General features: G+C 40.1%; 1 protein-coding gene across 6 annotated transcripts in view; it reads right to left on the minus strand.

Moving 5' to 3' along the window:
* The window catches only part of GREB1L (GREB1 like retinoic acid receptor coactivator), a 137,458-nt gene that overhangs the window by 17,012 nt on the left and 103,485 nt on the right, over positions 1–16,961 (minus strand). For all 6 annotated transcript variants that reach the window (XM_030483752.1, XM_030483776.1, XM_030483759.1 and 3 more), the window contains 9 exons: positions 16,151–16,279; positions 15,443–15,577; positions 12,379–12,576; positions 10,321–10,501; positions 8,814–9,006; positions 7,280–7,413; positions 4,749–5,088; positions 1,240–1,355; positions 624–868 (listed from right to left, as the gene is read on the minus strand). In XM_030483752.1, coding sequence (XP_030339612.1) covers positions 624–868; positions 1,240–1,355; positions 4,749–5,088; positions 7,280–7,413; positions 8,814–9,006; positions 10,321–10,501; positions 12,379–12,576; positions 15,443–15,577; positions 16,151–16,279 — 1,671 coding nt within the window. The remainder of the gene's footprint in view (positions 1–623; positions 869–1,239; positions 1,356–4,748; positions 5,089–7,279; positions 7,414–8,813; positions 9,007–10,320; positions 10,502–12,378; positions 12,577–15,442; positions 15,578–16,150; positions 16,280–16,961) is intronic.

A 16,961-nucleotide genomic window follows, 5' to 3' on the forward strand; every position in this document is an offset into this window, starting at 1 on the left:
CTCCTAAGGTTGAGAGTCCAAATAACAAGAGTCCCAATCCCAATCTCTGAATGTTAACTATCATTTCCATTTTGGGGAAAGATACAGTTCAGCTGTCTCAATACCTCAAACTTGTAGGGAAACAAATGGAAGGATGCAGAGCTGCCTGAAAAATGCAAGGAAGGGAAGTCTTATTGGGAGATGAGGCTCCACTGATGCCTGAAGAGGTAGGGCAAGACCCAGCCACTCTGTTGATCTTGACAAGGCAGCAAATATTGATCCTCACCCATAGCTACCCCTGCAGTTCCAGAGCATTTTTCTATTCTTAAAATTTTATACTCTCCATTTCTACTGCGATTTTTAAGATCTTTTCAGGATCCACTGGACAGAACTAGCAACAAATGTGAAATGTAAGTTTAAAAATCACAAGCGACCCTTAGCTATGGCATATCATCCTCCCACTTGCATCCTCTTTTAGCTGTAGACAGGAAAACTGCTCGCTGTGGAAAGAATCTGCTGCTAACGTTTCATTGTGTAGCCTGCAGCAGGACGCAGCTAAGCAACCCACATCTCAGTGTTTGCATTCAACTTCAGTGACGCAGGAATGAAGACTTGTTTTTCAGACCAACAGCAGAATAACTGACCTGACGTTCCAGTGACGGCACTGCTATTACTCTGAGGTCGGTCCAAGTCTATCAACAGCTCATCAGACTCATTCTCGCTACCATTAGCCTTCTCATGCTCCTTCTCACTAATGTCAAGAGCTACAATAGGCCCTCGAATTGCCTCCTTCGAGACGTAGCAGCATGCCAGGCCTACTTCTTGCTCTAACGCAGTCCGTGTTAAGTAGCTTGAGTCAATTAGTCGAAGGTCACAGTATTTCAATGACCTAGAAAACCCAATCCAAGAAAAAAGGAAGTTTTGTTTTCTCTGACTTTGAAGAATACTCCCTATCTTCAATTGCTTCTTAAATATTCATGAACAATTTTATTCTTTTAAAATATTCAGCAAAGAAGTTATGCTCCCTGGTACTTTGCACAGACATTCAACTGACCCACAGTACTGTGCTTTTCACAAAGTACCTGTACTTTTCACAAACTGCACTTCCCAAACTTTTAAACGGTTCCCAAATAAAGTCTTCTAAAATCTATTTTTTTTTTTTTTTTTTTTGGTGAAAAATAGCCAGATGGTATCAAACCACTTCTCTACCCCACAACTTATCTAAATATGTTAGAGAACAAGCAAGAGTAATAACAGCACCTGGGGAAAGTTTCTCCCAGAGGGTCTTTGCCAGTTAGAATAACAATGCAAGGTAGACCTTCCAAATCCTGGTAGGTGCGAGGAATCCAGTCGTCCTGCTCATTGCCCCTCCAAGCCTGTGAACAGAGAAAATTCCAGTCACATCTAAATGACATCTTCTAAACCTTCACATATTGTTTTTTGTGGTGTTTTTTTTTAGTTCCTGCTTTTTCTTTGTATACAGGGTTTGCTTACTCAACAGCCAACAGGAAGGAGACCTTAGATACAGGCATGCATTTTTGCTGGTAGCCAACTGTTAGTCAAGCATTAAATGCAAAGCAAAAGGATGTATAGGATATGTTATTCACTGCTGGAAATATACATCTGGTGTGGTATTAGTGCAGTCTGTCAGAGAATAGTGCAGTTGATGCCTTCAATTTCAAGCTAGCACAGATAAAAGTTCTTTGAAATTAATACAGGAGTAAAATGGAACATTTTACTGTGGAACATGAAAACGATTCAATGAACCTTGCTTAATTATTCTATGTAATGGAAGATTATATGAAAGGAAAACCTTTTCCCTTTCACTGGAGGTAATCCCACAAGAAAGGACTCCTTACCTAGAGCCTACCAAGGCCCAAGACCACAAAACGGCACCATTTTCCCTTAGCATTGGAAAGGCTGATACTCCTCTCAGCACAGACGTGCAAGACAACAAGACACAGCTATCTTGACAGCACAAGACTTATGCAGGCTTTGTGGAAAACACGCCTTGCATGAAGAACCCTATCTTGAATTCCCTCTTGGTTCTTCTAGCCTCAACCTGTACCCTTGACCTGTTGTCTCCTTACCCTTCCTCTCCTCCAGAAAGGCCATGTTTTATGAGTAATCTTCTCAGCCAAATGAAGGGGACTGAAAAGGAGGATTCACTAGCAGATCAATGGCTCAGTGTGTCATGTGACCTTCTGAAAATTTCTACTGAAAATAACTCATTATTTTTATCAAGAACACGCTTGGAGTAATACTCTCCTTTTCTGCTATGGTTCTATTCTCTTTCCCCAGTCCTGATTTCTTTCTCCTGCTGATTTCAGCATCCTCTATATAACATGTTCATAGAAAGAAATTATTTTCCCAACTCTCTAACAACATCTACTGGCTCAGTAAAGCAGCCTCGGCAGCAGAGAGAGATTTTCTGGCTCGGCAAGGTTAGTCTAGCTGTGTGTTACTCTGCCTCTCCAACAATGGAAGTTTCTGCAAAAGTGCATGGATAGACAATTAAACAGGGGAATCTAGGTACAAAGCTGATTTTCTTTCTGCTAGCCTAAAGACTTAAAAAGAAGTCTGAGTGCCTGGGACTTTGAGCTGTAAACTTGCATACAGAAGATGTATTTCTTGATCATCTTACTCGTGAGGGACAGAGAGCTGCAGCCCTCTGGGCTCCTCTCTTCTGAATGCCTCCCAAATTGGTTGATTCTTGTTACATTTAAAGGGTATGACAGCATGCCTGGTCAACAAAATAGTTGTTTAAATTGTTTTCCATCCCTTCTTTCATTCTGTACCTCTGGGTGTATCACCTCCCTTGAAGACTGGCTCCCAGATGGAGAAGGAATGGGCTGGCTGGCTGGCAGAGAAGGGAACAGTCCAGGTCCCAGCACTGCAGAGACAGCTGCCCAACCTCCCTGCCCTGCTGTAGCACCACACGCACTGCTGAAGCCCTCTTAGGGAGAGGCTAAGTTAAATGAAACTTTTCAGCTGGGTCACTGACAGCTGTAACTTTTCCCTCCCTGCCCCTGAAAAAGGTCATGATGAAGTCTCATCCTCACTGAAACCTGTCATTGATGGAACCAGCATTTTGAGCCTCAGCCTCACCAGAATGCACTTACTAGCCCCATATTTTCCCCCTTGGCCAAAAATATGGCCTGGGTACTCACAGTAAAAGCAGGCAGCAATCAGTTCCCCACTTGCTCTAGTCCCCCAGCTTCAGTCCTCCAGCAGGAGAAAAGTCAAGCAGCACAGAGACTAAATCAAAATTGTCTGCAATAAACTAGACTCAATGTGAGCATGTCTGATGAAATTTATAATGGGAATCAGTTGCCCAAACATATGCTCATACCATTTCAGATACCCTGTGTTATCCCGGATACCAGACTAGCAGGTGTGGCAGCCCAGCACAAGACTCACGGGTGACTTTCCTCATTCTGGAGTGCCACTGGGTAACTCACCTAAAAAGACATTATAGGCTTATCTTTGGGCAACTGAATTCCTCTCCTTACTCCCTTTATATGCACATTTCAGAATTGAGTGGGGCTTTTTCTAGTCACCTGCAAGTAAAGAAACAAGTCCAGAATCCTACAGCTTTGTTTACTCCAAAGAAGCATTTTGTATTCTGGGAGGGAGGAATAAGAAAATTTAGAAGTTTTTTCATTCTCTGCCTGATCAAATTCCTCTATTCCAGATCAATGGCTACATAGATATTCACCTAGAACAGCTTCACACTCTATCCTGTTCCACTCTAATGACCTCACAGGCTGCTCCAGCAATGTGTAAGGGCTGCAACTCTTTACACAAAGGGCCTAGAGATGCCCTCACAGGACTCACAGTCCAGAATGATTTAAAGTTGGAATTAATACCTAGCAAACAAACAAAAACCCAGCAGCACAGGGCTGCTACTCACATGTGATTTTCTCCTTCATGACTACTACTTTCCTCTCTTCCCTCTCCTGCCGCAGACAAGGTTTGAGAAGCAGAGGTGGTAGCTTCTTTAAAGGACATTTTATCTGCTTTTGTCTGTAGGCAAGCGGTTTAAGAAAGGCTCACAAAATTGATTCCTTTTCTGCATGGATTTGAATACACTGTATAACTCATAGCAGAAACAGAAAATTAATCTCTGTGTAAGACTTAGAGCAAGGATCAGGACAGATAACTAGTACTACTTTCAGGCTGGTACCTAAGGCAGGCAACCCATTTCCCTTGGTTTAATGTAGTGAGGTTAATTCAGGAAGTGAGTTTGGCTGGTTGGACCATGCTCTTATAAATCCATGCAAAAGTTTAGCCTGGTGCATATTTGCTGGGCAGAAGAGGCTTTTCGGCATGCAGTGGTCTGAGAAAAGAAGTCTATGACAAACAGTATGCTTTACCAGTTATCAGAAGGGCAGAAGATGGATGGACAGAGCAGACAACAGATACGCTAGACAGACAGATAAGTTGGTGAAAAGAATTAGTTTGCCTAAGGAATTCTGAACTCTGCTTTCAGAGATGAACCCTATCTGACTCGTGCTGATAATTCAACTTTAAGAAGTGAGATAACATTTGGTGTTTGACTTCATGCACCAGTAACAATTCAGGTTTTTTCCAAGTTTCTAAACTATTTATGCTCATCAAAAGTACAGTATACTTTCATGGAGACAGGTACAGAACATGCACCCTTCTCCTAGAGAATAATGAACCTAAACACATAGGAATAAACAGAAAACATAGAACAGTCAGATGACTACAACAGGTATACAAACGACTATTTAGTTTCTGCTAACCTTCAACCGTGACACAAAGTGTTTCGCCACAGTCAGCTCTGAGGCAGGATTCCCAAGGAGGATCTCAAAACGATACTGCAGACCTAACTTGTCTCTTACTTCTTGTAACCTCTCCTTGGCCAGCATGGCTAGCTGCACAGATGGCACCCTAATGACAAGCATGTGGCCACAGCCATTCTTATCCTTTCCTGGAGAAGTGATAAGGTCATCCATTATGCTGAGTGTCTCTGGTGTGCTGTGATCTCTCAGTGAGGCCATGGTTGTGAGAGCCATAAGAGCTTGGGAATACTGCTGAATGAGAAGGTAGCAGCGGATCACCATGCTGTGCAGCCGGGGGTACCTTTGAAGAGACAACAGTTCTGTGTTAGCATGTGCAAAATCACAGTAATGTCTGAAAATTAGCCAAAAAACCAGGACTGTGTGGTAAACAAGTGCCTTTTTTTTTTTTCAGTACTGCTCAAAGAATGAAGCTTTCAATTTTCATGGACAATAATTTTGCACAAAATCTGTGTTTTAAGTAAACGAATATAACATGGTCCACATACAATAGATAAAAAGCCAAGTCCTGCGCTGAAGTGACAGGAAGAATAAACTTCTCCTACCCTCATCTGGGCCACCTTCCACTAGACCAGGTTACTCAAGGCTCTGTCCAACCTGGCCTTCAACACTGCCACGGATGGGGCATCTCAGTTCTGGAGCACAGGCTAATAATTGCTTTGCTGACCACAAGTTTTTCCTCTCAGAACTTGGAGGACCGTCACTGTTTCAAGTGGTTTGTGGAAGTAGTACTTCATAATTTCACACTTCCCAGCTTCTCACCAGAAAGTTAGACTTACCAATAGGGATTGCTGGCTCTGAGCTAAATCTGAACATCCATTTTGCCTTTTAACTTGCATAGCAAATATTTCTTTTCTCTCTCATCACAGCTATATGCAGTGACAACAGGTATGAACATAAAAACTAAACTGCTAAGAAAAAAAATTAAAACCTATTCAAGCAAAACCCCACTCAATTTCTAGGCATTCCCCATGAGTTCACTCATCACCATAATAGAGAAAAAAACCTATGCTATTACATCTTGATTGCTAGTCTTGCGCCATGACTAAAGCAACTAAAGTTCCAAATTTCTCTGGTCTCTTTCTTGAGCAATTTAATAGACAATACAGGATCCATTTGAGTAAAGTTTTGTGTCTGTCTTTAAGCAGTAGGTATAGTAGCTCGCTCTGCATGCCATAAGCCAGTCATTAAATCAATGTGGTTTTAAAACACTTTCTATTCCTCCTCCCAGAAAAGTACCCCTTGCACTTTTGTTACTAAAACAATTGGAGCCTTTCTTCCTAACACCAAAATGTCCGCAAAGTTTTCAGACTTGTAAGCTTTTATGGCTCACCCACCCAGATGGAGCAACCCAGTTTCTTGAAAACAGAGCTTAAATTGATAAACTGTGATGCAAAAGCTTATTCTGTCTTCAAGGTAGAGGTTCACCTCCCAGGAATTTTGAGTCTTACCCTAAACTCACATCAAGGTAGTATTTGAACATGCATTAATCCTCCTTCATCCTTTTCCCCATACACATTTTAAGAACAGAAAGAGAGCAATGGTGACCACTATTTCTTCCACTGAGCTTCACCAGAAAGACTATGAGAAGCCTGAAGAACGGACCTATTAAGATTAACTGACATTATTATTTATCACATTCATTACTTAGATATTTGTAGATAATACTAACAAATATAAAGGATTAGTGATGTACTTAATTATTCATTTATGTTTCTGATTTAACACATTGGATATTGTGTTTTACTTCATAAATATAGATACATTTACTTAATAAATATAGATACATTATTATATTGACCAAAATAAAATAGGAAAAACGGTACTGAAGACAGAATAATCCTATTCTAGTAAACATACAATGGGAACTACAGTTCGAACCATCAAGGGATCTTGTCCTGCTGATATGCAGAATAGACTTAACTCCACATTGATGGCAATGACAGTATTGCCTTCATTTCTGTAATGTGCACATGTAATCATATCTTGGACAGGTGCTGTGACAGTAACTTGTTCAGGCAGCTACAGGCTATTAACAGGCTCTAAACTGCAGGAACCAAAACCATAGCCAAGTAATGAAATAACAAAAATGACGTTTTTGAACTGATGTCACTCACTTGGGCCACCACTGACAGGTCTGTTGGCAGTCTCAACAAGAAAGGCCACAGTAGAGGTGAGGTATGAAACCTCTGGTTCCTTCTCAGCTTAGTGATGGCTGAGCCAAAAGAAGAGAGCAGCACAGCTGAGCCTGGACTGCTGCCGAATGGGCCTATTCTTTGTACAAATGAAGGATACCCTTCCTCAACAGCATTAAGTTTGTCACAACAATAAAAACTGTACATATTCACAGATTCCCAAATCAGCATCAAAGGTCATCATGTCTTGAACCCCCCCTGTAATGGTGCTAATAAATATATCTGTATCCTTAAGATCCCAATTAAGCAGAATCCCAAGCTCCCATGCTAACTATTTACCTTTCTAAAAGCGTGTTGACCATTTTTTCAAAGGTTTCATCACATCTCAGAAGGGGACTTGTGACTCCCCATTGGAGGGATTTGCTGTATTCATTCAAACCAAAGTACAGCTTGTCTTCACTTGCTGCATCATCCTGTTCCATACAGAGGTAGCAAAAACGTAAGGAAAACTGGAACCGCTTTTAATTTCTTTTGCAATTTAAAATAATTAGTGGAAAGTATTTTCCCAACCAATGTATCCTTTCTTTTCCTTCATTCTCCCTCACTGATCCTATTTGTTTGTTTCAAAGAATACAATAAAATGCAAATTGGTTTTTAGGGGATTTATTATTTGTCTATGGCCAAGATAGACAGGTGGAGGTCCTTGCAAATTCTTCACTATATCTCCTACCTGTGATTGCATTGGGTTTCTAGAATCCTGCTCATTATTTTGTGACTCCCTATCTCTGGCTTTGTATCTACTGTCAACTGTTATCTCATTTCTATTTAAAGCACAACCTGAAAACAGAAGGATTATTAATTTCCAAACTTTCCTGATTGTCAGATTCTATACATCTCTAATGGCAATCAGAAACTAATCATTTCTTCTCTAGATTGTAAATCTGCAGACAGCAATCAGAAAGGCAGAATATTTGCTGCCTCAAATTTCATGAGGCCTTTGCTGGAAGCATCCAGCACTAGTCTCCAGTGCATTTACATCACCAGTAATCACTAGGAATGCAATAAATCACATACAATCTCCCATTTTTTGTGTTTGGTTTTTTTTTTTATCAGAAGACTGAAAGTTGTTGATTTTTTACTTTTGGGAAACAAAAAAGTGTTTAGACCATTTTACAGAAGATCACCATAATGGCTTATATTAACAATTAACCAAAAAGCAAACTTTGAATATTCCTTTGCTCCATCATTTCTACTATTTTGTTTAACTATTTTTCACAGCTACCACTTTAAGACACTGTACAGAAACCAGTGATCCACTCACACAGTAAAGTCAAACTTGAAATAAATACACCAAACACAGAATAGGAGAAAAGCCTATTTTTAAAGCAGGTTTAGGCAAAACATCCTCAGAATCAGCTGGCTGAAGTTAATAGTGCAGAATGTCCAGCAGACTTTCTTCTCTGGACAATGATGGCACATATTACACCATAACTTGTTAACCTAGCACACAACTTTTACTAGTACCAGAAAAGTGATGGAAAGGCTTGACAGGCCACATGACATATAACTTATAGTCAAAAGTCAGGCTGCTTGAAAATGGAAAGCCAGCTCCAGAGGTTTATGGCACGTCTACACAGCTTTGTCTGACCAGAGCATAGAAAGTAATTCCTCAGATTACATAACTGATTAAAGAAAAATGTGTAGTTCTTGGGCCTAAATGTCAGTCAGCATCCCAGGGCTGTGTATCTGGAGCCTGAGAGAACAAACTCCAGCAGAGAAAGAGCTCCCTCTGAACATACATATCTGCTAGATTCTGTTACGTGTGAAGTCCACACTAAAATTCAGAGTTAAAATTAAAGAGTTAAACACTTACCACAGTGTCAAATTGTATCCAATGTACCTCATTGCTAGTGCTGATCCTGGACTGCTGCGTTTGTAAGGCATAAGGAAAAGAGCTGACCTGAAGAACAAGGAGGTTGAATGCTTCAAGGACCTCCCTGCAATTAATAACTCTATCAGCCAGACCATGACTAGGCTCACCATGTGACAGGGAACTTGAAATGGCACTGCAGAAATAAGAATGCAAAGAATTGCCTTACTGACATCCTGAGATTTAATGGATTACTTTCTTCCTGCAGAAAAATCTCCAAATGACCATGACACTGAGGATCACAGCTCAAAAATCTCTTTAGAAGGGTGAAGGATTTCAAAACCATTTGGGTGTTCTCTGTGAGTAGACTCAGGCAACAGGGAAAAAAAAATAAAGGACAAAATCTGCTGACAGTGAGAAGATGAATTAGTGTGCCAATTTAAATGAGCATCAGATGGAGGGAACCAAAAATGAGCCAAAGCTGATGAAATACCTCTCACTGAGAAACACTGTTTCATGAGCTGTGGCCATAGGATATAATAACATTTTTACAAAATCCAATGGATTTTCCAGCCTGAAACAATTTTGAAAAAAAAAGACTGGGAAACCTCAAAGTCTCATTATGTCCAGCTCCTGGAATTACTTTCACCTCTAGGATATATTCAGGAATTCCAAATCCAGAGTACAGCAAAGACAGTAACAAAGATGTGATGGGTAGGATAAGGCAGGAAGAATGTTGCTTTTTATCTTATTTTCAGCTGTCCTTCAAGGGAAGTATTTTATTTTATTTCTGATATTCATATGAATCCCACAACCCTATATACTATGTTTAAATCACATTATGATTATTCTCCTCAGTTTACTCATAGAACAAGAGCAGAATAATTAGCTTTACTTATTTGTTTCTTCTTCTATTGTAAAGTTGTGATTTGGCGTGAAGAAATGTTTCTGCACATACGTGGTGTTGTGTTTAGACCTAACACTGGCCAAATTCAATACAGCTGGGTTTTAAATCCTTTTCTTACAGTAGCTAGGGCATTTTTCAGGTGATGCAAAGATGATACATCATCTGTAAGCCTTCTCATATTACAAACAACGCTACCATCAAGTATGAAAACATTAATTAAAACATGACTGGCTTGTGAACGTGTTGGAGATTTGGGTTTAAGTAGAGAAAAAGGAGGGAAATATGAAAAAAAGACAAGAAGAACAAAGACAGTTGCATAATTCCTGGACTTTTTGCTGGACTTCAGTACCACAACACACACCCCTTCAAACAGACTTGTTAGGGATCTAATAATCTGAAACTAGTCTCATCTATTTTCAACTGTATAAGAATTAGTTAACAAATATCATGGGCAAGCAAAAAGCATGATTTCTGATTGTGAGGCACAGAATGCCTTAGGCTTAGAAAAAGCACTGGGTGTCTAAGGCAGTAAAGTCTTTTGAAAAACCTAACTGAAAGATACTGGGAGAGGATGGTTTTCCTTTGGTAGATTGAAGCAGCTACCTTGTTAAATCCACGTGAGCGTTGTCATGAACCAGCACAAACAGTGTGTAGGGATTCTGCTTCACTCGTCTCATGAAAACTTCAAATTTTGTTTGAATCTCATTGTCAAGCCGAACCACATATTTCTCGGCTCTCTGGTATGCTGTTCCATTGTCTTCTAGGCCCAAGTCCACAAGGACACCTGTCAGGAAGAAGAATGCAACAAAAATCTTTTCCTTTGAGTGCATTCAAAGATGAGGTGTCAATGATAGGTTGCCACTTGTCAGCCACCATGAGGACTTAGCTAAATCGCTGATACAGTGATGATCATCTGAATGTATTTTCTCTCACAGTGGGGACAGAAATGTGCTTCTTCACTTCTGGATCTCCTCCAAAAAGTGCCCGAAGACCTTTCAAAGACTTCTCACATTGCCAAAAAGTGAAAAAGAAAAATCAGACCTCCACAAAAAATGTCCAGAGCAGCGCTTGGTTGGCTATGCTCCATGATCCTAGGCCAAAGTCGCTCACATTTAGCTAATATGTCACTCCTGTTTGAGCCAGAAAAAGTATTCTGACCTTTCCTTTGCAATAAGTATAAACATATATAAAATTGGCTCTTGCTAATATCACATAATTTTTTATGCCCTGCCTCAATGTTTGTGTCAATACAACTACTCTAGCAGTCTTTGTAATGATAGTCTGCCATCGTATGCATAAAGTAGGCATGATGTAATGTGTATAGCTCTGAATGCCATTTAAAGAAGTAGCAACAAGCTAGTTCTGTGGGTCAACCATGTATTTGCCAGGGTCTTATTGATTTTAAAAAATATATTTTAAAAAGTAAAGTAAAACCCATTCATTTAAAAAAATAAAATAAATGTGAAACTCTGTTAACAGATACCAGAAAACCTTTGGTTTAATGTGTAGCAGCAAATTAAGTAAATTCAATGTCTGAAGAAACATGGAATGGAACAAAAAAACCTCCTAAAGTTATGTTAGAAAGAAAAAGCAACTTGTACTTCAAGTAATCTATTTTACTCTTTTTATTTAACTAATAAAATAGTACAACGCAGACGAAAAAAATAGAGATGGATCACAGTATTTAGCAATACCAGGGTATATCTGCACAATCAAAAACTGTGGCACTGTTCAATTCAGAGCAGAAAATAAGAGGGGGGAAAAAAGCTAGCAGCTACCCAAAACCACTCATAGACACTTTACATCAGAAGCTCATACTCCTGTTTTTCAAATGCAAATGAAGGTATTATTAGATAAAGCTGAAAGCAGACAAAAATAAAAGTTCAGCTGATTAAAAAAAACCCCTCTAAACACACAATTAGCCTGAGGACTTCATTACTCCCAGATATCAGGAGCTAAAAAAAGACCAAACAATTACACAGATAGTCCTTCATTCTATTAGACAGTCATTTTCTCCATGAAGAAATTCTTATGTTTTTCTGGGCACTTATCAGTCACTAACAGAGTGCATAACAGAGGTCACTCTCAAGGGGGACATATTCCATAGTCTGTACACTAAGGCTTTCTTGTTCCTTCTGAAGCATTTGGTACCAGTCATGGCCAGACACAGAACCCCAGACAAGAAAGCTCACCATGTGAACCAGTATGGCAACTATTGTGTGCCAACGTGCATATATTACTCAGGCATTTATCTGCCTAGTGAGGGAGCTTCCTGCACATACATCTGTGCCAATTCATATGCGAGTACATGCACAAACATACGGACTTAGGACAAATGTCACTAACAGCTCCAGGGGATGAGAGATCTGAACAGTCACATTTGCTCATCCCCTCCCTGTTTTGACAGGTGCATGCTCCTCAGGACACACCTTCCTCAGACCTGCATGACTATGGCAATTTCTTTTGACACATGGTACAGCTTGGGCCCAGTTTATGAAAGGAAGGTATTGAGAATTCATCAGCGATACTAACTAATGAAGCTAATATTAGACATGCAAAATACGTGTTGGAGGAACTGACTTCTCCATTCATACCAGATATGACTGAATAACATCACGTACTTTGATTTAACAATCTCTTTTGCCCTCCCCTCCCTTTTACCTGATTGTCGAATCCGTTGAAGGGTCTGCTGCACCAGGACCTCTGAACGGGGAACTATAACGATGAAATCTACTTTGCTGAAGTGGCCCAGATCCAGGCTCTGATTGCCACTGTCTGCTATAGCACAAACCTGGGACAAGAGCTTTCTGGCAACTGTAAGCTGTGGCTGGTAAATTTGGAAGGTATCAACATCCAAATCTAGAGAGTGTTATTTGAAAAAAGAAAACAAAACACAAGAAACATGTTTATTTTCCCACCCCCCCCAATAAACACGATCCTCCAAAGAGCCTACCCTCTATTATCAGAATAAAAAAATCACTCATCAGAATAAATCTCTACACTCTGTAGAGCTGGGTCCAGATCACAAATGTCAACTTTCTTGTTTTGATCAAAATGTGATAATATATCAGATGGCCTCAATACAGCACTGCCCATTTTTTCAATGCCCTAAGTGTTTTGAGGATTTTTAACAGTGCAACCCAAGGAAACCTCAATGTCAACACAGTCAAATGCATTCTGTCAAATGAACCAACACATACACAATAGGCGTGTATATATAGAATCATAAGAATCATAGAATGGTTTGGGTTGGAAAAGAGCTTAAAGATCCTCTAGTTCCAATCTCCCCTGCCATGGGCAGGGCTGCCTTCCACCAGACCAGGTTGCTCAAAGCCCCGTCCAATCTGGCCTTGGACACTGCCAGGGATGGGGGGATGGGGCAGCCACAGCTTCTCTGGGCAACTTGTGCCAGTGCCTCACCACCCTCATAGTAAAAGAACCTCTTCCTTATATCTAATATATATATACACACACACACACACACACATAAAAAAGATGTGCATGTGTACATATATAAAAAGCATATACACACATTCTTATAGGAGAGCTCTAATATTCTCCTGAAACTTGCAGTTTCCCTTTAGGAACTTCCCTCTATCACACTACTGGGAGAACCAGTCATGGGTGCTGAGGGTGCTGTGCTCAGGGCACAATAGGATGAGCACCAGCACACCTATCAATCTGAGGAAACTGAGCCTGTGTTGATAATCCTGCCAAAAAGACTAACAGGACAGCAGGTTAATTAGGAGTTCATTTGTATATCACCTCTGCTCTGAAGTACTGAGCCCCACTCTTAGTCATGACTGAGATAGCCAGATGTCTGTATACTGACTGATAGTTACACGTGCTGTGAACGGAAGATGAGCAATGCACCTAGGCAATAAATCTCAATTACTGGGGGAGGGAAGACGCTAATTTCTTTGGAGGTTCCTTGATGTTTAACAAAATGTTAGTCTCAGATTTCTCTGCATTTAATAATGTCAATATAACACTAGCTGCAGAGAACTGGGGGACAGGAGCTTTGCTCTCTATAGATGTGTACCAGAGCATTCATGTTTCCTCAAAGACAATGCATGCTCCTATACATCAGTATTTCTAGCAGGTAAATTCAATGTCCAAATTCATTAGCCCCTGAATATTTTCAACATGCAGATTATCAAAATGAATCCTGTAATGCCATTAAAGATGTGAGGGTTTTTGTGGTTTTGTTTGCTTGGGTTTGGGGGTTTTTATGTCGTTTTTTCTACTACGAAGTAAATTCTCATTAATGGACTGCTTATCATAAAATATTACCTAGGGCAAATTTCTTTTAAAAGAACAAGAAAAAAACCCAAAACTCTGCAAATTTAATACACAAGAACTACTGTTGCTTTTTTAAGTAATAAGCCACTTTATAAAATCCTGCAATTTACATGAAAATTGGAAGGTGTTTGGACAAAAACCTGGTATGTTAATTTTTATATAAACACGTGTGTTTGTGTGCGTGCTCTTATCTCCTGCTCCAACCTGCCTCAGTGTTCATTTCAGCAGGCTACTATGGGAGAAAGGTCCCTCTCACTGCCTAGGAGGCTCACCTCTCTTTCTTTTTTTTTATTCAGACAGATTCTCGGTAGCTTCAACCACTGTACAGCCATATTTTAAAGACAAAATTAGCTCAGAACAGTAGTTTGAGAAAACATGAAGGTTTAAAAAAGCACTGCTGCACATCATTAGACAGTAACAACAACAACAAAATCCAACAAAATGGATTATTCTCTCTTCAAATTAATCCTGTGAGGAAGCTCAAGAGTTGCCTTTCTGGGGGTGCCAGAACAAAGTTCCTGCCAGCATTCCTATTTGGATTTCCCAATCCATGTGGAGACTCTCAACCACCTTGCTTTCATTCAGATCTAACACTGAGCTGATTCATTTAAACTAACTAATGTGAATCAAGTGCACATCTACCTTTCATAGCGAAAAGTCTTTACTAGAGTTTGAATTTGCTTTGATACTAGACCTAGAAGAACTTCAGTGTTCACAACAGCTCTGTGTGTCTTTTACCATTACTGTCATATGAAAATGAAAGTATAGTTACAACTCTGAATAATTAAGGAATTCCAAAATGGGAAAAATTATGATTAGCATTTTTAGACAGGCAATCCTAACTCATCTTTTGCACCTAAGTATCTCATCCCATTTTGCTGAATAATACACATCTGAAATAAGCAAATTATAGATTACGCTTGCCTAGCACTTTCAGTCCACGATCTTAAAACACTTTTCCTAAAAGTTTAAGCCTCAGAGCACAAGTCTGTAGTACACATTATTACCATTTTACAGGTGGAAAGTGAGGAATAGCAAAAGGTAAGAAACAGGAGGACACCTGGGGAGATGAGAACAAGAATCCTCTGCCTTAAGCACAAGGTTACATTCCTTTTCTAGATGCAGAAGCACAAGACGAGTCCACACTGCCAACATGACAAAGGAGCATTTCTACTCTGCCTAGTGCATAACAGAAGAGCACATATTTTAGCTTAGAAATTACAAAACAGGGGGGAAAGTTGCTGAAGGTTACTACAGAGATTTTCTGTCTGAGAGACTGCTATATTGCCACATTCAGCTGGCAATATTAATATTTGAAGGTTGGCACACTGTCTGCAGCTGTGCCCTGACTCTTGAAGCACATGCAATCTGACATTTAACAAACTACTCACTTATTTCACATCTTGCACATAAAAAAATGTACCTGGTTCTTGTGTAGAAACCATGGCAATTGCCTCTTGAGATGACACACACTCGCTAACATCTCCATTGAAAGGAATAATGACACTTTCCCCTCGCTGCTGTAGCATTTTCTCCAGCAGCTTGTCCAAATCATCACCTAGGTAAGAATTAGCAACACCAAATTATCTGAAAGCTGTTTCAGACAAATGATGCAGAACATTACATACACACGTGTTCTCACGCAGTTGATGCCAAATCTGCAAAGGGGCAGGGGACTGGAGAGAGGGGGAAGAGAGGGAGGGAGAATATTTTTCTCTTTTATTTACTGATTTGCCAGTTGAATGAATTCCAAAAAAACCCATACCACAGCTGCATAATTTCAGCTCTGTGCGTTTACAGCTAGCGGTGACATCTGATGATTACAAAGAAACATACACTATAAAACAACCTCCAAAACCTGTGCTAGAAGCAGAGACTCATGCACTTCTGAGTGCCCTGCTGTTACATTCAGTAGTATAAACAGGGTTTAAAATATTCTGCCATGTGATGAGTAACTTGCACTGCATGGGTGAAGGAGCCGAGCGCTCCTTTACTCGCAGTGAATGGAGAGAAGGAAAGGTGGAGAGGGCAGAGCTGTATTCATGTGCACTTTAACTGCTGAGCAGGAGACACACCCAGCCCTGAAGACATGTTTGTCTTGGCTAGAACGTCTGTTGTCAGGATCACTCACCTAAAGATGTGTTTTTGAAATGCGATGCCAGGAAACTAACTTTCCCTGTGATGAGCTCATAACTGATCTCCTTTAAAAATTCACTGGTAGTAAGCATGCTTTCCGCGAGTGCCCTAGACTGATACTGACCTGGAGAAGAGGGGAAAAAAGGCAAGAGCAATCTTTAATATAGTGTACTACCAACACAACCTGTTCAAACTAGAAGTGCGGGTAATGCTGATGTTCAGTCATGGATCTCCACTGCCTTTACCCAGTAGGCTGGGAGAGCAGTCTCAAGCCTATTTTGCTAGCAATGGGAGAATTAGTTATAGCAGTTTAGCACACTTTTTGCAAGCTGTTGCCCATAGTTTTGCACACTTGGGTGACAGATGATATGCAAAATGAGTATTTGTACCTTAGATGGAATAGAGGATTCTGGGTAAATATGAAAAAATAATTATCCCTAGTGTGGGAAAAAAAGTAGAAAAATGACATTACCAATTTATCTGACTACAAATGAAAGATGACCAATCAAGAGTCACTCTCATCCAGACACACTCATGTATGTGTCACATCCATACACAAACATTACAGCCAGTCACCAACGCAGAATTTGAAAATCAACATGGTAAAAAGGATAAAGCATCTTCTGTTTTACAGTGGTCTGCAGAAGACTGTGGTCAATATTGCCATGTGAAACAGCACAGCTACACAAAACAGAGAAAGACAAACCAACTACTTTGTTACCTGGGTTACTTCCAGGTATTTTTTAAGGTAGCCTCACAAAGTCTCAGGCCTCTCAAGGAGTAGTAACAACTAACCTACAGCTATT

This window comes from Strigops habroptila, chromosome 1 (genome assembly GCF_004027225.2).
Source record: "Strigops habroptila isolate Jane chromosome 1, bStrHab1.2.pri, whole genome shotgun sequence".
In the NCBI taxonomy this organism is placed as follows: Eukaryota; Metazoa; Chordata; class Aves; order Psittaciformes; family Psittacidae; genus Strigops; species Strigops habroptila.